The sequence below is a fragment of the Equus asinus genome, chromosome 3 (genome assembly GCF_041296235.1).
Source record: "Equus asinus isolate D_3611 breed Donkey chromosome 3, EquAss-T2T_v2, whole genome shotgun sequence".
In the NCBI taxonomy this organism is placed as follows: Eukaryota; Metazoa; Chordata; class Mammalia; order Perissodactyla; family Equidae; genus Equus; species Equus asinus.
The window spans coordinates 142,042,266-142,069,103 of NC_091792.1; the positions used below are offsets into that span (position 1 = coordinate 142,042,266).

Below are 26,838 nucleotides of genomic sequence, written 5' to 3' on the forward strand. Positions count from 1 at the left end.
CATTTCTGGAATCCACAGGGATATTCTATCACCTGATTTTAGAGAAAATGGTGTCACTGTGTTTTTTCTTTTGCTATCCTAGTTGCTCTGTGGTGATTTGGGGAGATTAAAAAAGTACCATGGGTGCTGCTATCCAGCCTCCAATAATTAATTTTTGATTTTAAAATGATTTGTATTTTCCTAATTACATTATAATGCCCAAGACAGGACTAAGCTAGACATCGGTAAGTAACAAATAAATGCAAGATGTTAGTGACTAAACACGAGCACTTATTGCTTGCTCATGTCACAGTCCAGCGCAGTCGGCAGGCTCTCCTGGGAGCTTTCCATGCAGTGACTCACATGCAGTGACTCACATGCCTTTCCATGCAGTGACTCACATTTTGCAAACTCTTTGTTTATAGCCAAATGGGAAGAAAAGAAAGTGGTCGATTATGACCAATGGTTGTAACGGTAGTGAGCCTTACTGTCAGGTCTAGAAGTCACCTGTGTCACTTGTTCCACCTCACTGGCCTGAACTTAGTCTCATGGCCCCACACTAACCACGAGAGAGACTTGGGAACATAGAGCAACACTGAGCATCTTCTCTACAACTCTTTAGAGCTGCCCAAGCAACTCTGGGAAAGAAGGCAGACTGTGAAACATAAGACACCTTCTGTCTCTTCATATATATGTAATAGGATTTAAGATGTAATCTGATCAAAGAACATGTCACTATCATTTTTTAATAAGATTTTAATTCCATTAGTACAGAACTTAAAAAAAATTTTTGTGAATCAAATTATTTTCAAGTCTGCAAAAATCAATGTTTCCATGGTCTCCAATTGCTGATAAATTTTGGGGAGAATAAGGCAGCATATAAATAAATAAAATAAAATGTCTCCAATTATAAAGGTTCCAGTTAAATATGTCTTTCGGAATTATAAAGAATTAAACGATACCACTAATAAATGAAGTAAGAAAATAGTAGTTTGGCATCATTTATAAACATAAATGTGTTCAAAACATTATAAATATTCAATATACATACTTCAGGATAAATCTAGCCTTAAGACAGTGATTTTTATTACCATTAGTCTACCATGTTTGACACTACAATACACTTATTGAAAAAATTAACACAATATTTAAATAAGAATTAAGTTCCTGAAAATTTACAAAATATAACCAATGTACTCTGACTCGTAATCATATCTTAAATATTTCAACTTTACTTTCCTGGCCTAGTCAGACCATTTAAAAATATTTGCACACTATTTTAATTTCAGGACATAAGACAGTAGCAATTTACTAAGTTTTCCATTATAAAAATTAATATAGCAATTCTCAAAATACTGAAAAAACTGTTTTATAAAAGCAGTACCCACATCATAACAACTTATTTCTTTTAGAACACATCTTCAAAAGGCACATTTTAATTACTAGTGTTTATCTAAAGATAGTAGCTTGAGTGTTGGATTTCCAGTCAATCTTCCATTTTCTCAACATTAAGATGGTGGAGGGCCGCGGGAGGTAGGAGAACACGGGCTTCCGCTGGACTGCTGCTGCGACAGCAGTGTCTCTCGTCACCTCCCCGAGAGCGGGAGAAAGATGGGAGAGAGGGAGAGCTGCAGCTGTCTCCCGCCCTGATTTAACCTTCGGGAAATACTTCTTACACAAAAATATTTAATTAAAAAAAAAACCACATGACAGAAAGCTTAAAAAACAAAGGGCCAAGACCACAAACTGCCCAGTTTAGTCTGAGTGGTGATGTGACTTGTTTGGTGCTTGACGAAGAGAACGAAACTTCCGCTTCTTTGGACTCACGTCTTCACATCAGGCTCCCCCCAATTTAAATTGCTTGGTGAGTTAAAAGTGCTACAGATTCCCAGGACAGCAGACATACTGCTATTCAAAATCACATATAAATGATCTCACGGTTATCTCTGTCATGTTCCCCTTTAATTAGGGCACGTATCCTAAAGTTGAATGTAATTATAATAACATCGATAATTTCAAGTAATCTACAATACTATTATTATTTTTAAGAGCTTATGTCCTAGGACCCCAAAGTGCAATCCAATACACACCTGGGGGTATGGTTTACTTTTCAGTGAAGTTTAATACTAACTGAAGTAATAAATTGAATAAGATTAGTATTCTGAAGTACTAATTTAGTACTTGATCAATGCAAGAAAGAAAAGAGAATTTTTAATTTTGGAATTTCAAAATATTAGGGATCTCCTTAATTTCATATTATTCCCCTCAAGTCTCAGTTGAATGTTTCCATTTTATAAAAAAGGATGTCTTTAGATTTTTTTTCTATATAAGAAAATAATTTACCAAAAATATCCTGAAGTACAAAAAAGAAAATGGGTGCCTGTTACCTAACCAAGATATAATTTTCTGGTCCCTAATAATGGTCATTTTAGGGGCACTTATTCAAGTTCTAAAACAGCAGCTTTTTAAATTAAGGCAACATTGCTTTATTCTAACCTGTTTTTCTATTAACTACTCTATTAAGAGTTCATAAGAGCAGTTTCACCCTCAAAGGCCTCTTATAATGTAAGAAGAGTTAACATGAACAATCCTCTCAATGTTTAAAAAGCATATAAAAAGTTATTCTATTCAAAGTCAACAAATATCTTACTTTTCTATTTGGAACTCTAAAGTAATTACAGTCATATCAGAATGTATAAACCATGAAACTACCTTTTAAACTAACATCAGCAACATTTTTTCTACAAAAATACAATATAGGAGATATATCACTTCTTCCCTGAAATAGAAATTTAATATTTGGACAAAAAACTGTAAACTTTTGATTACATTCAAAAGATAACCTTTTAAAGACTTATATTATTTGAGGTTTTGGCAACTGGAGCTCTTAACAGCAGATTTACATTACTGTAACATATTAACAACAACAATGCCAAAGAGTTTGTTTCTCTTACTCTTACATCTGCTACCAGGAGGAAAAGAAGGGCTTCCTGCAATGGAAAGTCTGGGTGAAGGAATTGCTGAGGTGGACAATCCGACCCTGACTTCCACCTCGACTGCGCTCCACAATCACGCACGGCATCTGCACCAGCTGGACAGGGCTCTTCCCGTCTCTCAATGCCTGAGTAAGATTTAAGATCTGTGGAAAGAAGAGAGATTTTCACCAGCTCAAAAAGATAAAAACCTTCAGTTCACGGACATTGTTTTAACCATTTATTCTTAACTACAATTTTTATTCCATCCATTTATGCCTAAGAGAGATTGTGATGAGAATTAATTGCTATAAATATATATCATACGGATACATGTATGTTTACACATGCATATAGATACACACACACCCCTGCACAGAATTAGAATTAAATAACTTTTGCCAACTGGTGACTTTCAAATATTCCAGAAGACAACTATGTCCAGGAGCAGCAGAATCGGGGACTGAATAAAGTGAAGGGTTCCATAGACCCCATTCGACAGAGAGCCTAAACAAATGCTGGTTCACATAGTTTGATTTTAACTAAATACTTGCCTTATCCACTCATTTAACATATCCATTTATTGCATGACCACTACATCCTAGGCTTTGTTCTAAGTGCTGAGGATTTATTTACAACAGTAAATAAACAAACAAAGTCCCTGCCTTCATAGAGCTTACATTTTGGCAGCGAGAGGAGTCAATAAACATTATGAATAAGAAAATGATACCACGCGTTGGAAGGTACAAGTGCCACGGGAAAGCATGACGCAAGGCGAGTGGGTTAGAGAATTTGGGAAGGTAGCCATTTAAAATCAAGTTTTAGTTAAGAGTTTAATCTTAAATAGGAAAAATAAAACTAGGAAAAGTAAAATATATTACATTCCATGTTTAAACGTATTCTTAGAATTGCTACTTGAGTATATAAATAAGCGTATGAAACCCTTACATACATACATAGCTTACAGCCTATTCTACTCTGTTCAGAGAAAATAAAATTTTAATAATTCATTTTCTTTTTTTCCTGCATATCAGGTAAAAAATTCCCTTTGTTATGTACTTTAGAAATAAGGATATCTCCTTCACATATTTGGAAATATTTAATATACAGATAGTATGCATTTTACTGGTTCTTGTAAAGGCTATTTAATAGTGATAAGCATAGAGGTTTCAACATAAAGTCATACTAATAAACAAACTTCATAATACTTTGAATAGTGTAAACTAGATGGTTTAGATCCTAGAAGATTTGAAGTATTTAACACAGCAGGAACATAAACCTTTACTAGCAACAGTAGTTACTCATTGTATTCATGTTTTAGGATTCCTTTTAAGTTCTTCCCTTAAAATATTCTAGGCCGGCTATATGTGGGTAACAAGGCAAAAAAGAATTTATGAAATTTACATTCATAAGCATTGTTCTTATCACAAAAATAAAATGTGGGCACCAGCATGGGCTAAGGAATGAAACGTTCTGGTTAGTTTCCTCTTCTAGCTTTAAAAATTCTATTCTACAGGGGCCGGCCCTGTGGCCGAGAGTTTGGGTTCGCGCGCTCTGCTTTGGCGGTCGAGGGTTTCGCTGGTTCGAATCCTGGGCGCAGACATGGCACAGCTCATCGGGCCATGCTCGGGCGGCATGCCACACGCCACAGCTAGAAGGACCCACAACTAAAAATACGCAACTATGTACCGGGGGGGCTTCGGGAGAAAAAGTAAAAATAAAATCTTTAAAAAAAAAAATCTATTCCACAAATGTTAGCCTAAACACACTAATTTAAGTAACATCTAATATTTTCCTGACTCTAAAAACAACACATGATTTGTTGTAGAGAATCTGGAAAACAGAACAGTACAAAGAAAATCAGAGTCATTCTACAAGATTAACAATTTTCAAATATATAATAGCAAAAATCATTCAATCCTAAAACGACCCTAAATATTAATATTTCTTTGAGAGTTGAGAAGACACTTGATAAATGATCTTGCATTTTATTTACTAAAGAAACATTTACTGAGTACGCACTGTGTTGGGAGGAGAGAAGACTGAATAGAAAGAAAAAAACCATGTGAGCCCTTAAAGTACTCACACTCTAGAAGCAAACAGCACTGACAACAAATAACTGCAACGCAGTGTGATCAACACTATGACAACAGTGGGCCTATGCCCTGACTTTAAAATCCCATCCCCTCCCCTCATACCACCCATTTTTTCATTTCTCAAAGAATAAACAAATCTATTATTAATATGTGTAAATCAGAGAAGATTATTTTTGAAAACAGACTAAACATTGCAGGCAAGGAGAAATACTTCAGAATTCTCCAACTATGCCACATTTGCTAACTTGGTAGGGATGTGATAGTTACGTCACGGGCAGATGGTATAAACTCGCAGACTTCAACACACAGAGTCTGCTTTCCTTTAGATGGTTCACTGGTCCTCAAATTTTAGTGGGCATAAGAATTACTGTGCTATCTACCTAAAACCACATATATTCTACTTTATGTTGATTTTCAATAGTAATGTGCCCCAAACGCTGACTGTAACATCAAATTTCTGAGTAAAACGTGACACCAGTGTATTCCCACGGAGTGCAGCAGAAATCAGAACTCCCTGGGGGGGCAGGAGGAGCCTAGAAAAGCAGAGCTGGAGCCTGAAGGAAAAGCTGTTCTCCAGACGAAGAGGAAAAGGCACTGAGGAGGGAGCGGCACGCACAGGGCGCCAGTGGGAAAGGGAAATGGGAGGAAGAACAGTAAGAGTGGAGAGGCTTCGGGGAAGCCACAAATGACAAGAAAAGGGCAGGTGGACTGGTTGGAGGCAGACTGTGCAGGATCTTGTTGACTGTGCTCAAAGTCAGGACTTAAGCCTGTGCACACTGACAAATCATGGTAGTGTGAAGTCACAAAAGCCATGATCAGATTTGCTTTTAGAGACGGTTCTGGTCTGAGGTGAAAGAGGGACGGGCACAAAGGTAAAGACACCACATAGAAGACCAGTGAACACAGAGAAGAGATAAGGGCCCCAGGCAGAGGCAAGGTCTAAATGTTGCAGACGTGCCAGGCTAAGCCCTTATTTTACAGATGTTACTCAACCCCCTTGGAGCCAAGTTTTCTCCACATAAAGTGCAGATAACTATGGAGAGCTGTTATGAGGATAAACAATAACAAACATAAAAATATCTAGTAAAGGGTCAAGTACTCAGGAGGCACTAGTCTTAGTTTCATTTTTTTTTAACATCAATTATTACTGAATCTGTAAATAAGCTTCTGGTTTATAAATCACTGAATAGAAGGTCACTGTGTATTCATAAAAAACAGTTTTATTTATTATTCCTGCCGTTTTTTTCAGATGTGTAAAATATATTTCACATTTCCCATAAATAAGTATTTTCTGAGGTCCAGTGTTCCAATAGGCACAGGTAGAACGGAAAATGAATGCTCTTATTGACCCTGATCATGACCTACTACTATTTAACGTAAAATTCAAAATATGGTTTAACTTTCATAAACATTACTAGTCCCAGATTTTATAAGAAATGCCTTCCTACTAGCTCCTAGTTCCAGTCCACACCCTCATGGGAGAATTAGAGCATGTCACTGATTATGTGTGTAAAACTAAAGACTTACTATAAACTAGGGCAAAAGCCTTGGTTGTACAAAGTACAAATCATGAAGTTCACTGGCAAAACTGGAGAGAAGACGGATTTAAGGGATAATTATAAATGATGGAAATAACGTAAGTACTTTGACTCAATTAAAGAACTAGCTGAAATAATGCTTCTGTTGTTTGGAACATAGGTCACTGCTATCTGTTTTTGTTAAGCCTCTGTTTCATAAGCACTAATTTACTTTAGAAAATAAAATAATACCTGATTTCTTATGCCAGATTTTTTAAAAAACTGTTAAAACCAGAAAGCTACATGGGGGCTGGCCCAGTAGCATAGTGGTTAAATTCACGCCCTCCACTTCAGTGGCCCAGGGTCCAGATCCCAAGCATGGACCTACAAACCGCTCATCAAGCCATGCTGTGGTTGCATCCCACATACAAAAAATAGAGGAAGATTGGCATAGATGTTAGCTCAGGGACAATCTTCCTCAAGCAAAAAGAAGAAGATTGGCACAGTTGTTAGCTCAAGGCTAATCTTCCTCACCAAAAAAACAAAGCCAGAGAGCTACACGATCACGTACGTGGTCAGGGTACCTTATTCTTTTTGGCTATCAGAAAGGTCAAAAGCATATTAAAATTTAAAAAACAAAAGAAAATCAAATTAACACACATAACCAAGGTATCACTTTCTTTTCTTCTTTCCCCAGATCTTGATCCTGTCATTTTTATATTGTATTACATACATTTGTATAATACTTGAACTCTTTCGTGAATGAGACAGGATATGAATAAATAAACCCAAAACAGCACATAGCTGCAGGTATATCTTTGTAATAGACCTCAAAACTGGAATGTCCCGTATCTTTTCAGATATGCATTTTTAAATTTAAATTCCTCATGTACTAACTTTAATCAATAATTAAGGCTTCCAAAATAATTTACAGCTTTTATTTTTTTAAAAAAGCCTAAGATAAAGATATATCTTTAGGGATAAAAGAATTCCAGAAGATGGAGCATATCGATAAGTCCATTTGTTTCAAGCAAAAAGGTCAAATTAGGGCAAAATTACCTATCTTTGCCTGAAAATTTAGCTCAAATGTAGTTTGTGATGGTAACACTTGCAACATAATTACAATCATTTATCACTCAAGCCCTTCATTTATGCCTCAACTACCAAAAATGCCTCCCCACAACGCTCCCTGGCTCTAGACTCTTCATCCGCTGAGCAAATCTGTACCCTACTGTCCAGCCTGACCTTCCACAGTGGTTCCTCATCTTTGTTGGGCTAGCAACGCATTTTGCTGAGATATAAATCTTATGGGCCCTCAGGCCCAAAATACACATATAAACACAATTTAATGCACAACTTCAGGGAGTTCATAGACGAAACCTAGGATAAGGTCTCCTCTCCAGAAATCCCAGTCTCAACACAACCCTTTTTAATGCTAAATCTCTAACTGCTCCAATCCCTTCTACGTGGAATCTATACTCTCGCAGTCAGGGCCCTCCATGATCTGGCCCTATCTTAATCCTCCAGGCATTTCACTTGCTATTCACAACTCCTGAGTCCAGCAAAGCACTGCATAAATGCAACGGGGCACAGAGATGTACAAGCTAATAATCCATCCCTTTTCCCTGACCCCTGCTCTCCTCATCAGAGCAAGAGTTCCATGAGAGGAGGAACTGGGTTTTGCTCACTGCTTTATCTCAATCACTAGAACAGTTTCTGGCTCTAGTTCTGTCAATAGATATTTGATGAATGAATGATTATCTAATTTAATTGTATTTATTTGCTAAAGTTATATGATAATCAATGCATAAACTAGACTCCTATTCTTTGCCACAGATATGCAACAAACAGCTATCTTAAATTAAATGCATATTTTAGGAAGAAAAAGTTAATTAGTAAGTCATTGAAAGACAATGTTTACAGTATAATTTATTTTCATTTCAAGTCCGCCTTTCCAAATCTAAATACTATTAATAGAGTGGAAGAACCAGATGTCGGGTCTTAGGTCAGCCCCGCCTGCAGGTCCACATCAGCAGACCTTATACCTTGTATCTCTAATTAAAGGAGTTGAGAAGGAGTAAGAGGACTGAGTCACAATTAGTACTTTCCTGCCTCAATCAGTGCTCAACCTTGGTGACATGGTTATTTACTGACTGTGCTAGCAAAGGCCAAACATATACGATGAGGAAAATAATTAACAGGCAACAGAACTTGGCATTGAACATCTAAGCAAGTAGATTTGAGGAAGAAAAAGACAACACTGAGGAAAATAGTTATCAAAATGAGGACAAAGAATTCACAGTAGAGGGAAACTGGCTGTCTAACAATATACAAGGTCAAAAATATCTAATTTATAAGACAATAGAGGAAAGATAACATCAAAATCAACTTCATTTCTAACCATCTGAGCTATTTTGGTTCAGCATAAAAGGCAGTACTGAGAGTTGCATCTTTGGGTCACAACAGAGAAGACAGCTGACTACTGTTTCAAAGGGAGATTTTTTTCCTTAATGAACAAGAACATAAAAAGGGGACCTACCTGACCCCTCATCACAGACATCTGACTTTCGAAAGTGGCTTTGTCAAATCGTCTGTCCATCTATCACAGAAAGGAAAAACAGCATTACAATCCCAAAAATCAAGATCTTTGAAACATATATTTGAAAATAAATGAACACTTCAACTTAGCACGTAAGGTCAATTAGAAAGCTTTCCTAATGATAAAATAACATGAAAAGAGTGTTTTTACCTGACATATTTTTGAATACCTCCAGAATGACAAGAATAGTTTATTTATACTCGAATTTGTTCCAAAAACGATTTAAAATGACTTTCCAGTCAATGGGTTTAGGCTTTTTAGAGAGAATTAAATCATAGCAGGTCACCAAACATTTATTATAATTTATAGAGTAATTTTGTAAAAATTCAACTTTTGAAGAAGAAAACTTCCCAAGTTTTAATGTGGTCTCACTAAAAAGAGTACTCATAGGAAGTGTAACTTCACGAATTCAGGCTCCTGCAGAGTAAACTGCTGATTTCTCTCTGCTCTGTCAGGGCCACTGCAAGCAGTGCTACCTGAAGCAATAAACTGCATGTCAGCTCTATCAGGAAAATCTCTACATTGTAAGATTTCATTTTCTACAATAATTAAAACTAAAAATGTATTTACCTTAAAAAGTTCATGAAGATCTTCACATAAATCTTGCACAAAGTTCATATCAGAAATACATGGTAGAATCAAGTTTCTTATTTCTTCAGAAAAAGGAACTTTTGCTTGAGGAAGCCAAGCCCAGTGAAATGGATCTGATAGAAAAAATTATTCTTCTAATCAGTGGGGCGAAATAGCTTATTGAGACCCACATTTATCCTGGTTCTTTCCTACAATTATCCTTTGCCATCTAAATTATTTGGATTCTAAGTTTGGATGATCAATTTGAATGGTAAAGCACAGTAAGGTATTACATGAACTCATTTCTGAGTTTAAATAGTAAAGAATAAGAGGGCTTTTTTGTTTTTGAGGAGGATTAGCCCTGAGCTAACATCTGCTGCCAATCCTCCTCTTTTTGCTGAGGAAGACTGGCTCTGAGCTAACATGCGTGCCCATCTTCCTCTACTTTATATGTGGGATGGCTACCACAGCATGGCTTGCCAAGTGATGCCATGTCCGCACCCGGGATCCGAACTGGCGAACCCCGGGCCGCCAAAGCAGAACGTGACTACATAACCGCTGCACCACCAGGCCGGTCCCAAGAATAAGAGTTTTGATAATGACTCTCTCTCAAACAGCCCCATACCAAAAAATATATCTGAATCTCTGGTTCCTGAGTTTGGATATTGGGGGATATCTATAATTTGTTTACAGCCCTGGATCAAATACCATGGCTGAGGTCTCCCTGCTCTTCCAGCCACAAATCATCAGGAACTGACCACTTATTTATCTGTGTGTGTGTGTGTGTGTGTACGTACATTGTATGATGTTGTAAAATTTTAAATCATTACTAGGTAAATAGGTAAGTGGCTTTAAGGGATAAATGATCCAAGACTCTGGGCTAACTCTAGTTCTCTCCCAAGAGGACTATTAAATCTACACATTGCCAGGACTAGAAAGATCTGTAAAGTAATGGAATCTTCTAGAGAGGGGGTATATTCAGATTCCTGCAAGAACGTGTAAGGCTTATGACATTATGATCGCCCACACAACTACTGTGGGTACATCCAATGAGAACCTCCAGCTTTGATGGCTCCCACCATTTAGAAAGCCCTGAGGAAGAATCTGCCTTTAGAGTCATTCCTTCTTACTTCTCTCTTATCTATCTCTTCATACACTGTGGGATGGATATAGTCCATTCTGAAGAAAGCCTTTTGTCTGGCCCATATCTCCCTGGACTATGTCCAATTTCTTTTCACCTTTTCCTGACCAATTACATAAAAGAAAAGCCCTTATTCTATGCCTGCCTCTACTTCCAATCCCTATCCTTTAACTTCTACTCTCATCATTCAAACTGTCCACCTGAGACCACCAGTCATCTCATAAGAGTCTCTCCGAAGGCCCATTTGCAGTCTTCACACTACTTAATGTCTTCGTAGCAAGTTCTCTACCATCTCCCTCTGTGAAATTCTCTCCGAGGTGGCTTTGAAGATACCACTCTCAAAGTTTACCTTCTGTCTTTTAAGCTACTTCTCTCATTTGCTGGCCTTTCCTCTCATTGTCAATGTCACCATTCCCCTAGATTCTGTACTTAGTCCTAGCTCTCCATTCACTACACATTCATGGAACATTAACTGAGTACTCAGGTACCTCGAATTGTCCCAGTGATGCTACTTGTTCACTATGATTTCCCCGGGTGATAGCAAACACCACCATGGCTTCCACGACCAAGGTGAGAGTTTAACAACTATGTCCTCAATACCAATTCCTCTTTAAGGTTCAAGATTCTTAATCCCTAACTGTGTCTTTGGTAAAATTTCCCAGATGTACTGTAGGCACCTTAAATTTAACATTTTTAAAGTATAATTTGCATATAGATTCCAAACCAATTAGAGGAAAAAAAATGGAACAAAGACATCTCAAGTTAGTTCAACAAAACATAGGAAGGGAAAAAAAGAAAAAAGTAGAATTCATGGAAAATAGAAAAAAAATTACATGGCAGGAAAAGTTCAAACGCATCAGCATTTATTGAGACTTAAACTAAATGTACCTATTAAAAGAAGCTCAGATTGGGTAAAAAATATCCAGCTAAGTGCTGTATATAAGTCACATGCTTAAAAAAAGTGCTAGAAGTTAAAAATAAAAGTCTTGAATAATACCAGGTAAATGCTAATAAAAAGAAATGAAATATAGCAATGCTATAACAGACAAAATAAGAAAAAGCAAAAAACATTAAGAGGGATAAAGTGGGATATAGGTGACATTGATAAAAGAACAAGCCACTAGCAAGACAAATGCTGGGGCTTTATGTGTGTGAAATACAAAGCAAAAAATGTACAGAAATGCAAGAAGAAATTCACAAAATCACAATCATAGTGAACTTTAACATCCTCTCAAAAATGAACAGATAAACTGGTCAAAAAATAAGTCAAGAACATGATTTAACTAACAACTAACAAGCTTTAATTAGCAGACAGATACACCTTTGTGCCCAAAAACATTTTTTCAATATAGTCCTTCAAATTGGCCATCTATCAGATTACAAAGGAAAATACTAACAAATTTCACACAGCCACATTCACAGATCACAAAGCAATAAAACTAGAAAATAACAATAGACATTTTTTTAAAAAAAAATGAGCTCACCTAGAAATTTTAAAATCAAACAAAATACTTCTAATTTACTTTTGTCAAAAAGAAAATCTGAAAGTATGACTGTGTAAAACAGAACAATAGAGCAACACTTATCCAATCTATTGTTTAGCCAAAATGATACCTGGGAATCACGTATGGGAAAGCAATATAGGATGAACATAATAGAAGAAAAGAATAATACTGGAAAACATAAATCAGTGAAAGAGAAAAAGCTAATAAAAAAACTGAAAACCTGATTAATAAAAGGCCAAGTATCTGAAAAAAAGCAAAAACTAAATAAATATAAAAAGGCCAACACTTTACAGTAGACAAATCTTTGGCAAGTTTAATGATGAAAAAAGCCCACTAAGAGTAGGAATTTAAAAGAGGCATAATCATAGATAGAGACTATTTTTAAATTACACAGTATTTCAAACATATACAAAAATCAAAAAACTAGCACAATGAACTCCCATATTCTGAATGACCTAATTCAATGATTCCCAAATTTCTATAAAATTTGTTTCTTCTATCTCCCTGTTTTGCCTTCCCCTACGTAATTTAAAGCAAATTCCAGACATCATTTCATTTCACCCCTAAATACTTAATACGCATAGAGGGGACTTTTTAAAATTATGAGAGCATTCTATAAAAAACTTTATACCAATAAATCTACAACTCAAGATCTCATGGGCAATTTTAAGCAAAATAAAAATGTCTAAAACTGGCTCAAGAAGATGTAGAAAACCAGACCATTAACCCGCAGGAGAGACCGGTAAGCAAGTTAAAGCACCACTGATTAAAAGGCGGGAGGGAGGTAGGCCTAAATTGTTTTATATATGAATACTGCCCCAAACATTAAAGTCTTACCAAAATATTAAAATAGATAATTCCCATGTTATATGTATTTTTAAAATTTGAAAACTATCAAATTTTTCTTAAAAGGCAAGCCAAAATATCCCAAGTAGACACAGTCATTCACAGATAAGCAAACAACACGCAGCAAGACCCAGCATGAGTGCCTAGAACAGAGCCCTAATGAAGGATGACACTTTACGCAGTTTTTCCTCTGCTATTCTGAAGAAAGTTTTGTGCCCTTGCTATTCTGGAAAAGTAGTAATTACAGAATCTATAGAAGGTTCTAAATACTCACATGCTCTCCACTCATCAGGATGTTTGAAAGGAAATGCCAGACCGTTATCAATTGCAGCTATTTTAATAAGTGGTTCTCTATCATCAATCCATTCTGCTTCCTAAAGGAGAGAAAAATGGTCTGTTGAGAAAAAAGATTTACATAAATATTTCCAAAAGATAAAATATTTACAATAATTATTGAAGTTTAAAGACATTTTATCTGAAGAGCGTATAAAAGTAAAAATAAGTTTCCAGGAGGCACAAATTTACCCTTGAAGGGAAGAGGCTGCCTTAAAAATCGGTAAGAATTTTATAATCAGTCTTCTTAAATTTGATATCATAAATTTGCACAGTAATGGCTTCCTTTTTTTCCTCTTTGAGGAAGAGGGCAGGGATTTTTAAGACTTAAACATGTGTTGTTCTGGAGAATTTATAGCTAGATGCACTGCTTAAATGTATATTTGCAAAATATTGATATTTTTAACATAACAACAAAGTCACCTTATTAAAATCTAGTCTTTCCTAGGGTTCCATAGAAATAATTAGTTCAAATACAAAATGTTTCTAAATAAAACTCCCCAAAGACCAGAGCTAAAGATAGCAAAGTCCAGTAGAAAGAACCTCAAGATACTCTTGACTACACAATGTAAGGCCATTCCTAACTTTTACATTCTTTTGTAGCAGAAACGAAGACATCAGGAGCAAGAGGGCTTTCGTGTTAAAGAGTACTTGCTATTATCTAAAGATAGGTGGTGGCCATTATTAAGTGGTCTAGGTAAAATAATAAAAGGTAAAAAAAATAATTTTTAAATTAAAAGTATTAGAGTGAAGGTCCATGTGATATATACCAAGTTTCTTTTAGTTTATATAAAATATCTTACCTCAATGAAAATGCACAAAATACTTAAGAGCAAAAGAATGAAGTTTTCAGTAAAATCTAATTGCTCAAGATATACCAATAAAATATATTCAGGAACTATTATAAATATGTATGGTTATGTGTGTATTTCAAGCCTATTTCTGGTATAACTGCCATTTATTTTTATTTCTATCATTTTTTTCTTTTTACAACTTTACTGAGGTGTAATTTACACCCAATAAACTTCACATATTGAAGTGTACAATTTGATAAGCGTTGATAGATGTGAAACCTTCAGAGAAAGTTTCCTTGTGTCCTTCTCTCCGGCAAACCGCCCCCCCAGGCAATCGTCTGCTCTCTGTCACTAGGGATCAGTTTGCACATTTTAGATTCTTATAGAAATGGAATCAGATGGTATGTTCCCTTTGTGTGTAGCTTCTTTCACTCACCAGGATTCTGAGATTCATCCACATTTTTGAGTCATAAGACTCAGAAAGAAGTAAAGTAGTAAAATATAAACATGTTGACCAAAAATACTAGGAGCCTTTATTACATAAAAGCAAAATAAATCTGGTGGTCCTAAAAAACGTACCAAGCCCTGTGGCCGAGTGATTAAATTTGCGTGCTCTGCTTCAGCAGCCCAGGGTTCACTGGTTCGGATCCTGGGCATGGACCTACACACCGCTCATCAAGCCATGCTGCGGAGGCATCCCACACAGAAAAACTAGAATGACTTACAAGTAGGACATACAACTATGTGCTGGGGCTTTGGGGAGAAAACAAAAAAGAAAAGAGGAAGATTGGCAACAGATGTTAGCTCAGGGTAATTTTCCTCACCAAAAAAAAAAAAATGTATCAAGCTGGTATCATTCTTCTATTCTAATACAACACAAAAACATAAAGCTGCACAGAGATTTAAACAAACAGCATAAAAAATGCAATATAAACAGGGGAAGGAAAGAAAAAAGATAAGAAAAACAGAAAAAGGAGATAAAACTAAGGATCTAACTGAAGGAAATGAGGAAATGCAGGAGAATAACCTAACTTTAAGGAATCTTTTACAGAATTGATAGTGTGTATGTGTGTATATATACATATATAATTTTTAAATTTCCTTACCTTAATTTCCTTTCCATATTTCTGCTTTTCATATCTGATTAACCAATTATCATTTCCCCTGTCTTTCAAAACAACAACAAAAATCTGTCACTTCATTTTTTAATATCAAGGAAAAAAATCCAGTCAGCTCTTGATTTTCAAGACCTTCCTTAGTTATCTGTGGCATACGTTTACATATTAAAGGCTCCAATTTAACACATACAAATAAAAAATACTCATAAATGTTAGCTAACACTTATTGAGCATTTACTCCGCGCCAGAAATTGTTGTAAGTGTTCAACGTGTATTAATTCATTTAACCCTCATAACCACTCTGTGAGCTATGTACAGTTATTGTCAAGAACTATTAAATCACGGTTATTCAAATCAAGGATAACTTCTCTCCACCTGCGGAGGAAAAAGCATCCACCCCTATTACTAGGCAAATTTCTGGGTAGGCTCTCAATGGTGTCTGTATAAACTTGCTCCAGACTTCACACTTACTATTAAGAAGCTAAATCTAGAAAAGTATGTAACATTTTTTCAGAAACTAACATAAATGAGCAAACATTCTGAACCTGTGATTCTCAAACTTCAGAGTGCATCAGAATCACCTGGAGGACTTGTTAAAACACAGGCTGCCGGCCCCCACAAGCAGAGTTTCTGCTTCAGCAGGCCTGTGGTGGGCTCCTCTGAGAAGATGCGCGTCTAACCAGGTCCCACGTAATACTGAGCCTGACAGTGCAGGGAACCACTGCTACGGATTCTCTACATCCTTGCTCCCTACCGGCACAGAGAAAATTAAGAGTTTAATGTATTTACAGACTACACTAACAGTTACCTAAAGTCAAAATAAGCACCTAAAGTAATTTACACAATCAAGTTTTAATTATTCATGTTATGCAGATAACATTTCTACTAACTGGCTTTGTCCCACTGACAAGAAACTCCCCCAGGGATAGGAACTGATCTCTGTCGCTGGGCAGGAGCTCCTTACGAGTCAGACTCTCCGGCGCAGGATTAATTCTGCCCACGAGAGTCAGTGCAACATCTCTGTTCTCCAAGGCAGGTAGAGAAAAAAGGGCCTTAAGACTTCTGCAGCAAAATTTTATGTCTTTGCCTTAGATAACAAGAGTTGAATGCAGTTTGAAAGCTAACAAGTTATGAGCAAACAAATGAGAGAAGTTCAATACCTGTATTTCTGATGATGTAATCCAAAACAACTAATCGTTCAAACTGTGACTGAAATTGTTTTCTAATATTCTCAGGCAAAGGGTCAGCTTCAAATTTCCTAAGCCAATACTCAGCCTCCTTGTAACCTTCAACAAACAACTGAAAGGAACCAATCTACAATTTTAAGAAGTATAGTTAGAAAAGAAAGTACAAGAACAAAGGGATTACTTCTTAATGTCTCAGCAGTACTGTCATAAGATATGATATATAAACACAAAAAGAAAAATAGAAGAGTTTAATTTAGATAAGCCACATTTATCAAGAAAACTATTTTATATACTAATTTAAATAATCACATAAAGAATACACAGCAAATTAAAAAGGCTCAACCCTAGACTTTCAAGGAGGACAGCAGCTATTTTTGGATAATTAAAAAAGAAAACACAGGCTGGCCTCGTGGCCGAGTGGTTAAGTTCTCGCGCTACACTTCCGTGGTGCAGGATTTCGCTGGTTTGGATCCTGGGCTCGGACATGGCACTGCCTATCAGGCCACACTGAGGTGACATCCCACATGCCACAACTAGAGGGACCCACAACTAAAATACACAACTATGAACTGGGGGGATTTGGGGAGAAAAAGCAGAAAAAAAAAGAACATTGGCAACAGTTGTTAGCTCAGGTGCCAATCTTTAAGGGGGAAAAAAATACACATGTGCCCTCAAAGGTGATACTCTGACGAAGAATGCTGGTTTCTAAAAATAATCATTAAAGTGAATTTAATTATGGAGGCCAAATTTTACACCTATCCTGGTTATTTAACAACAGTGCAATTTTATTTTACTGAAAAAATACTTCAGGATTCTTTTTACAACATAAAATACAGAAAACAACTTTATTTTAAAAAAGAATGAATTCTTTGTGCAGATTAAAGATCCTGTCATAAACTTTGAAGAATGAATCAATTAATCATAACTTCTAGTGGTTTTTTAAAAAATCCTTTCCTTGAAGATATGTCCATGTTAAAAGGCATTTCTGTCACTAAAATCACTAGCTAACATTAAACAAGGTATTGAAGAAGGAAATACAAATTTAAACATCACAGGATGTACAGGTAATGAGTAACCTAGCTCACCTTGTAAATACAAACACATCACCACACAGAAAATCTATTTCTTATCCTAACACTTTCTGTTTTGCTGTTGGCATGAAATTTCAATGATTTTCTAAAGGTTTTCTCTAAAGCACTTACTAAGTCCTAGTAGTCAGAAATATGGAAATAATATCCTTTTTTAGTCACACTTTATTTCAGCATATCCAAGGAGTAACAGGCCTTGTAAAAATGTTCAAACTTTCTGCTTATCTTCCAATACAATTTTAAAAACAAGTTAGGTTAACCATGATTTTCGACTTAAATTCTTTTATCTAGATAAAGGCATAGCAATAACAAGACAACAAGATCACAGGTCAAATATATTTTTAAAAAATAAAGCCTAGAGATTTTTCTAGAATGCCTTTCCCCTTAACCCTCTCTACCCTTGCTTAGCTAGCTGCTAATCATCCCTTAGGTTTATTTAAAAGTGATGAGAAAACACAGAAGACAGTATGTAGTGAGTAAACACAGTCACTACCATTTACTTTGTGTGCCAGGCACTGTACCAAGTTTGCTGCTGTGAGTGCCCCTGAGTGGACTCTGACTCCTAGTGACCCTGTGGACAGCAGGGCGGAACCCTTCCCTGGGCTTTGTGCGCCATCCTTTCACCTTCAGGCGCTCTATCAGACAATGCACCACTGCTATTCATAGGGTTTTCATGGCCAATTTTTTTGGAAGTGGGTGGCCAGGTCCTTCTTCCCAGTCTGTTTTAGTCTGGAAGTTCCTCTGAAATCTGCCCACCATGGGTGAGCCTGCTGGTATTTGAAATACCAGTGGCACAGCTTTCAGCAACACACAGCTGACACAGTATGACAACCGACAGGCGGTGTAGTTCCCTGACCAGGAAAGAAACATGGGCCATGGTGGTGAGAGCACCAAATCTTAACCACTAGACCACCAGGGCTGGCCTCTGTACCAAGTACTTGACATAAATTTCATTTTATCCTCACAACCCTAAGAGGCAGTTCTTACCATCCTCGTTTTATAGAAACTGGGGCTCAGAGAGGAAGGAACTTGTCCAAGGTCTCAGAGCTAACTGGCAGAGAGGCTGAGTGAAACCCAGGTCTGCTTCTCGACCTGTGCTTTCAGCCATCACATTATAGAGCCTTAGATAGAACCTCCTCTTAGAAACACTTCCTAGCCGTCCAAACTGGGTGAGACATCCCTCCTCTATCCTCTCTGAGCTCCCTGAACTTAACCAGCCTAACAGCTTTATCATATTGCATTGAGATTGCTTGTTTACTATAAGCTCTTTCAAGACAAAATACTGTTCTTTTCTATTATACCCACAGCCCACAGCACAACATATAGCACACGGAGCTCGGGTAACATGTGCTGAACTGCCCCCCAAATGAAGCTTCTCATAGTAACTTACCTTAGGAGGGAGGCCTATCCGATGAAATTTTCTACCTACTTTTGGCACTTTCTCTAAAGCATACTTTTTGCCTCGAGATTTTGCACGGTCAATTGTACTGTAGTTAAATGTCTCACTGACAAGCCAAACCACCTAGAAACATACAGTTTAGAAAAATAATTATTAGAATTTGCATTATAGTGTTTCTATCCGTATACACCATGAAACTCACTCTGAGGCTGTAAATTAGCAGTTTAACACTATATCAAAGTCAGTTAAGTGGCACACATTTTTTTTCTGAGAGAGGGAGCCTAAAACTGGCTAGTGGAAGAAAGAAGTAATAGTCTTGAAATGTAGAATTAAGAATGAGCATTTTGAGGAAGTCTTCAAGTAGAAATTTACAAAGACCAAAAAGAAAAAATTAGCATTCTTTTGAGCACATTGGTTATCTCTACCTTCAACAGAATTTCTAGATCCCTGATCTTTTCCTGTTTCTAAATGCTAATTCTTAGGGCCGGCTCAGTGGCCGACTGGTTAAAGTTCTGCATGCTCTGCCTTGGCAGCCCGGGGTTGCAGGTTTGGATCCTGAAAGCAGATCTACTCCACTCATTATCCACAAATAAAACAGAGGAAGATTGGCATTAAAACAGAGGAAGATTGGCATGGATGCTGGCTCAGGGTGAATCTTCCTCACCAAAAAAAAAAAGAAAAAGACGACAAAGAAAAGAAGAAATGCTGGTTCTTTCTCCTCTTTTTGTTAGCATCATCTCAGCTCACACAAGCGAGAGATATTCCCTTGGATGCTTTGTCTATCTACGCTAGAATCAATTTATTAATCTCTCATGACTCTCGCTTCTCAAAAAAGGGGCTCAACTTTAGGCTCTGTCATTAGAAATATTACTAAAGTGTTCGCAGAGAAGTAGGCTGTAAATTAGAAGAAAAAGATTAGGAACAATTTCTCCTTTACCCTTGTTTTAGGTACAATGCCCAGATGAAGCTTTCTATCCACAAGGAAGGCCCCAGCTTCGGAAAGGTATCCCTGATTAGGAAGCAGGCAGCCTCGACCAAAGCAGCAAGGGCAGCAGACCTTATGAACATACTTGGTCCATTTTGGGTTCAGTTGACCATAAGGCTCTTCTGATTTGGGTTTAAACACACCGATAATTTTCTATATAAAAAAGTAGAAATTTTATTAGGCTTTTAGCATAGAGAAATAATGATCCATAAAATGCATTCTGATCAATCTTTTTCTGCTTCTTTCCACCACAGATTTGCAGATAACCCTTAAATATTAAAAGGTTTAGTTCCAATCACATTTTTACATTCATTCTCACTTGACAAACTAAAATTAATAATCTTTTGGGCTAGTGGTTTTCAAACTGTGCTCTGAGAAACCCTCGGGCAAGTGAGAGGAGGTAGGGCAGGGATCCAAGGCCTCAAGCCACTGAACCAGATCGACTTTGATTTCCCCTGTTTTATATTACTGGGCTTCCAAGTTAAGAAAGAGTTCCACTGATTTTAAAATGTTTGAAAACCACTGCTCTAGATCAAACAGTGTTATCATTCAATATCCATTAAATATCCAAGTTAAATGTTTATTGTCTACTTCCCTCACTAAATGTACATTCTAAAAAGGCAGGGAGTTTGTTAGGTCTGTATCCCAAGTACTCAGAACAGTACCTGGTACACATTAGGCATTCAAGCATTTGTTAAATAAACTAATAAATCCAATGACAAAAAGTAGTCTCTAAAATACAAAGGTAATGATAGGATACAATGAATATCTATACTGTCAGAATCTCCTACCCTAATCTTTCTCCACTTATTTTTTATGAACAAATTTTAAATAAATTCTCTCCTCTTAAAAAAAAATTTGCTCATGGATGTCTAAAAGTCTATAATCTTTACTATTGGTCTGATAAAATATATTCATATTAAACTTAAAGGCTGAATTATCCTTAGACAGGAAATAAAAGTCTTATTATAATTTTAAGTATATAACTGCTTTATAATGCAATAAAGTCTGAGCCACCAGTAAAAAAGTCAACAAGAACAAATTAAGAAATCAAGGTTAGAATAAAGATTGAGAGACATTACCTACATATATATACACCAACCCCCAAAAAGACTATATTTTAAAATATAACTTCAATTTTTGCAAAAACGATTTGGATGAAATCATAATCCTTCTTCTTCCTGAAAAAGGAACTGCTGGCTGTGCATCATTCAGAAAGCGTTTAGAAATGATAATATCGATTTCTGAAAAATTCCAGACTAAGTGGAACAAAGTCCCTTGTCAACTTCTCTTTTCTGCCCTAGAATTATACTCTGGTTCCTTTCACTTTGTCACATTCCAATGCCTTCAAACTTCAGACTGCCGCGGCTCCTTCTTTGGTATAATGCAGGAAAAAATATTCCTAGGGAAAAACAAACCTTTGGAAAAAATCAAGCACTTTGTAAATGACATTAAACAGGTTTTGAACGTTTAAACTTCTACTCTGCCTGGCTAACATGGTTGTAGGCTGCTGTAAGGTAAGGACTTAGAAATATAAACTCAACAAGTCTACAGCTGAACGTGAGTATTCCATGAATGCTTGAAACCAAATATTAAAATTGGAAAGCAACCTATGATTCAAAATGAATAGCTCTATTTCTAAATAGCAGAGTGCTTTAAAAAACAAACAAACAAACCTGACCTTTATTTCTGAAAAAGAGGGCGCAATCAGATTTATCAGGAAAACATCTTCAGAAATTCATAACGACGCCACATTTAAATTAATGTTTTCCAAAATTTCTGTTATATATAGTAGGTCTGTGAAATTCTCACCCTCTTAGGATCCTTCACAAAGTAACTTCCACTTGAACCTTGAGAGATTCTTTCTGGAAAAACTCCAAATTCTATTGCTTGCTCTGCTTTCAATATAATATCAGCAAATTCTGGATCATCCAAGAATGTATTCAACTCTGAAGAACCAACATTTATTGCATTAAGAAAAGCAATGTTAATATAGAACGTGAAGAAGAAGAAAGAGCAGCTATGACAATGCTCATAATACGAACCTGTAATATTGGATTAGGTTATTAACATTAGGGCACTAAGGTACAGAAAAACGTAATCAAGTATTGTATAGGCTGCTGTGATCTTCTTTTGTTTTTTTCCTCTAACCCCACTTTTCTTTAAGCTTCAAGTAAGGACACATGGAAAACAAAATCTCTATTTATTGAAATAATCCCACTGATACCTCACATTACTTTGAACTCTTCCCTTCCAGTGATTCTGTTCCCCACCCTACTTCAGCCTCTAACTGCACAGTCATCCTTCAGATCGGTCATTAGCAATACCTGCAACCTCTCCATACTTTCAACTTCAAGCATGTTCTATCTCCCTAGTTCATTTCCTCTGGGACCGAGTCCAACAACTCTTTGATCCACCAGGACCTACAAAGCACTCATCTACTATGCCGTCTCTGGTCTTCACCCTCTTAATGTCCTTACTTCCCTCCCTGGCCAGCTCAAATTATGGTCAATCATCACATAATCATTCTCTTCTTCCCTCATGTCATTAAGACCCCCTGGAAAAATCCCAATCCTGGTCAAACCCAACTATCTGCTGGCTATGGCTGTGCCCAGACAGCTGAACTTGACTAGACGAACACACACAAACACCATGCCTGGCCTCACTTTAAATTCATCACCACAAACCTCATGTAGGTAGGTCCTTCATATTGCCCGGGAAGCATACTACCTTCCTGTTATGGACTGAATGCTTGTGTCCCCTCAAAATATGTTGAAGCCCTAACCACCACTGTGCTCATAGCGGGAAGATGGGGTCTTTGGGAGGTAATCAGGGTTAGATGGTCCTGAGGGTGGGATTACTGCCCAGGGCACTCCCTCTCTCCCTCTGCCACATGAGGACAGAGTGAGAAGGCGGTCATCCGAAAGCCAGGAAGAGAGTCCTTATCAAGCACCTGATCATGCTGGCAACCTAATCTTGGCCTTCTCAGCATTCGGAGCTGTGAGAATTGAATGTCTGTTGTTTAAGCCACCCAGTCCATGGTTTTTTGTTATAGCAGCCTAAATTAGGACAACTCCCCTGGTGCAAAGACTCTTCCACTCTTCTGGACAACTATCTTTTACCTTCTCCTCTCCTCAAATTCCCAACATCTCCTCTCTCTCAGCAGATGATCTAGCTTCCTGTTTCACTAAGAAAAGAGAAGCAACAGAAAAAACTATCATCAGCCCTCAGCACAACATCTACCCACTCACATCCTCTGCCTCCCACCTATTACCACAGATGAACTGTCCACGCTCTAAGATCAACTCCTCCACGTTACGAACTAGACTCTACTTCTTCCTGAGTATTCTAGGACACTTCTTCCCTGCATCAATATTTCCCTCTCTGTTAGATCATTTCCATCACCATACAAAGCATGTTATAATTTTTTTCATCTTAAAGCAAATCTTGTTTAACCCCACAATCCCCCTAAGACTCCCTCATTTCTTTGCTCCCCTTTATAGCAGAAGGCCTCTGTAGTTATTTACATTTACCATCTCCAATTTTTCTTCTCCCATTCTCTCTTGAACTCCTTTCAATCAGGCTTCTGTCCCACTCCATTGATAGAATTTTTGTTAGGGTACAGTAACTTCCACATTGCTAAATCCAATCTCAGAACTTATCTTCCTTAATCAACACCACTATTTGACTCTGCTGGTCACTCTCTCCTCCTTGAAACACTTTCTTCACTTGGCTTCCAGGATACCACTTCTCTAGGTTGTCCTATTTCATCGGCTCTGCTTTTTCAGTCTCCTTGCTGGCTCATTTCATCTCCCTGACCGCTTAACTTTGGAATGCCCCAGGTTTAATCCATGGTACTCTTCTCTTCTGTATCAACACTGACGACTCCCAAATTTGTACCTCAAGTCTGGACTTTTGCCTTGAACCCCAGATTACTGTACTCAACATCTCTACTTGAATGTTTAATAGACAGCACAAACTTTACCACCCAAAACTCAATTCCTCATTTTTACCACCCCCCTCGACAGCTTCACTCCCAGTATTCCCTCTTACAGTTGCTGGCAACTTCAAATCTTCCTGCTGTTCAGGCCAAAAACTTTGGAATCATCCATGCTCTCACAATCTCGCTCTCCACATCCAAACCATCAGCAAGTTTTGTGGCTCCACCTTAAATAAATATCCAGAATCCAACCACCTCTTACTATCTCCATTCCTTCCTCGTGGTTCAAAGCACTATCAGCTTCTGCCTAGATTATTACAAAAGTCCCCTCACTGGTCTCCCCTTTCACCCATGCCCTTCCTACAGTCAACAGAGAAGCTACAGTAATTCTTTTAAAACATAAGTCAGATCATGTCACTCCCCTGTAGAAAACAGCCCACTGGTTTCCCATCTCACTCAAAAAAAAAAGTCCAAGTCCTTATAAGGGCCCTCAAGACCCTACCCAATCTCCTCTAACCTCCACTTTATTTTTCTGGTTAGCACTTATCACCTAACATATTACATAATTTATTTATTTTGTGAGCTCCAAGACAGGGATTTTTTTTCACAGTTGTATGCCCAGAACTTTTGTAGTTCCTGGAATGTAACTTTCAATAAACACTTGCAGAATGAATTAATAATTAATCATTTAATGTGGTAGACAAGCCAAAAATTATTCACATTTTACTTTGGAAGGCATTTAAATGCTATTATGTGCATTCAACATTATGAAAATAAAAAACACAAACTTTCCTTTATTTAAAATTTACCTTAATTCAGACAGAAATAAAACTGTAATTTACTAATTTTTAGAAGTTTGTGCTGGAAAAAATACTACATAAAAGGCTATTGGGCATATTTAACCTAAAAATAAATACTCCAAGTTTTTAGTCATGTCTATACAATTGATACCCTAATTCCAAATCACTCTGATCTATCCCACGAAAATACTTAAGAATGAAGGGAAAAACTTTACTTTCTTGTTCACTGTGTATCCCTAGCACCTGGAAGAGGGATTAGTATTTAGTGGGTACACAATAAACATTTAATTGAATAAATGAAGTATCATTTATGTGCCAGAATGTGCCAATAATCATCATTAGTCATACGATATTTCTTCTAGGTCAGGGGTCTTAACAGTAAGAATGAACATGAAAAGTTATTTCAGTCTTGCTCCCAAGACTGATATATTTTCCATAATACATCACCAGCAGATGGACTTTGGGCCAATGTTTAAACACTTTCAAAGAGAGATCACTCCTTTTTTCATGCTTCTTTTGTTTGAAAACAAATATAAAGTTCTTCTTTTCCAGAAATAAGTCCCCTGTAGCTTCACCCAATGTCCTAAACCTGCCATCTGGAGCAAAACAAAGTCTGCTTACTCCTTTCTTCCCAGGGACAGCCCTTCAAACAGTTGAAGATTGTTCCATGTTCCCTTAAGTCTCCCCTATTCCCCACCTCCTTCCCTATGTTTTCAGGCTTTCCAGGATCCAAGTTGCCGTCTTGTCTCATTGCTCAGTTTTTCAACGTGTCTCCTTAAAATATGGTCTCCAGAATCAAGCAACTCACTGCAGAGAACAGAGACATCTCTCAGTCTTGACACTACAGTAAAATAATCAGCACTCTAGTACTACATTAGTGTTCAGGAGCCCTGTCATACTATGAATTCCCACCGAAATGGCTAAACTCTTAGACCACTCGTGGTCTCTCTCATTCTGTACTGGAGCAGTTCTTTTGGAAACTATGTGCAGACTTTGACACTATTACTATTAAATGTTATCAAATTGCTTTATGGGTTAAACTTTGTGAGTTTATCATACAATCTGCCTTCGTTGCTCTCATGGAGCCCATGATCATACTCTGAATACTTAATACTTCAGTTTCAATCAAAATCAGATCAATTGAACCACTACTACAAAATCAGCCAAGATATTCTCAATCTCTTTTTCTTTAACTTGTGCCTTATTGAGCAACTCTTGGATAAATGAGATAACCTCCCCACACGAAAAGAGACATTCTTTGAAGATGACCTAGGTTCACCGTCACAATCTAGAAAGGCACTTAAAAGACAACTGGTCCTACTATCTAATTACTGCCAGAAAAAAGACTAAAATCAAACTAACTGTTTTTGAGTAGATAATTTTTAACCGACTCATAACTCAAAATTACATTCTATAACTTTCTTCATTTTAGTTACTAATGTACATTTGGCAATGAGTTTAAATTGAAGGACATCCCCAAAAGTTACAGGGCTTCAAGCTATCTGTGCCATGGAGATTTGGTTTAAAGGTTTGTTGTTGTTGTTTAGTTTGATTTTTAATAGCTGAAGGGTGTGGTTGCTACATTTTGTTTAAATTTTTTTTCAGTTAAAATTACTGTCACTCCTTTTAAGGAGTAAACTATGGGGTTTTGATTTGTCTCAGTATCAAATATTCAAATTTTCTGAGGAGAATCTCAGTTCTACCTGTGCATTCCCTTTGGGTCTCCTCTAAAAGCCGCAGTGGCCCTCCAGTCACATCCCAGTCCTATTCAAGCTCCTCACTTTTCACAAGACGTCCAGCCCACCTCTGAACCTCTGTCCATGCTATTCCCACGTATATGCTTAGCTTCCTTCCCATGGCTAATTCTTATTCATCCTTTGACTCCATCAGAGTACTGCAATGCTATAACAAAAGGATCAAAGTTCCAGGAGGGCAGAGATCTTTGTTTTGTTCTCTGATATATGTGATG

The 26,838-nt window shown here is 37.1% G+C and overlaps 1 protein-coding gene across 5 annotated transcripts in view; it reads right to left on the reverse strand.

Moving 5' to 3' along the window:
* Window positions 1-2,159: 2,159 nt before the first annotated feature.
* Window positions 2,160-26,838, reverse strand: part of PI4K2B (phosphatidylinositol 4-kinase type 2 beta) — a 28,791-nt gene continuing 4,112 nt past the window's right edge. For 2 of the 5 annotated variants that reach the window (XM_014855889.3, XM_014855888.3), the window contains exons 2-11: window positions 25,491-25,676; window positions 21,942-22,078; window positions 20,082-20,282; window positions 19,136-19,267; window positions 16,631-16,784; window positions 15,459-15,520; window positions 13,500-13,599; window positions 9,734-9,867; window positions 9,104-9,163; window positions 2,160-3,118 (exon numbers count right to left, since the gene is read on the reverse strand). In XM_014855889.3, the coding sequence (XP_014711375.2) occupies window positions 2,945-3,118; window positions 9,104-9,163; window positions 9,734-9,867; window positions 13,500-13,599; window positions 15,459-15,520; window positions 16,631-16,784; window positions 19,136-19,267; window positions 20,082-20,282; window positions 21,942-22,078; window positions 25,491-25,620 (1,284 nt within the window). In that variant the 5' untranslated portion in view covers window positions 25,621-25,676 and the 3' untranslated portion in view covers window positions 2,160-2,944. Of the gene's footprint in view, window positions 3,119-9,103; window positions 9,164-9,733; window positions 9,868-13,499; window positions 13,600-15,458; window positions 15,521-16,630; window positions 16,785-19,135; window positions 19,268-20,081; window positions 20,283-21,941; window positions 22,079-25,490; window positions 25,754-26,838 lie in introns of those variants that run through there. The other 3 variants (XM_070506125.1, XM_014855886.3, XM_044767654.2) reach the window with 3 other exon arrangements.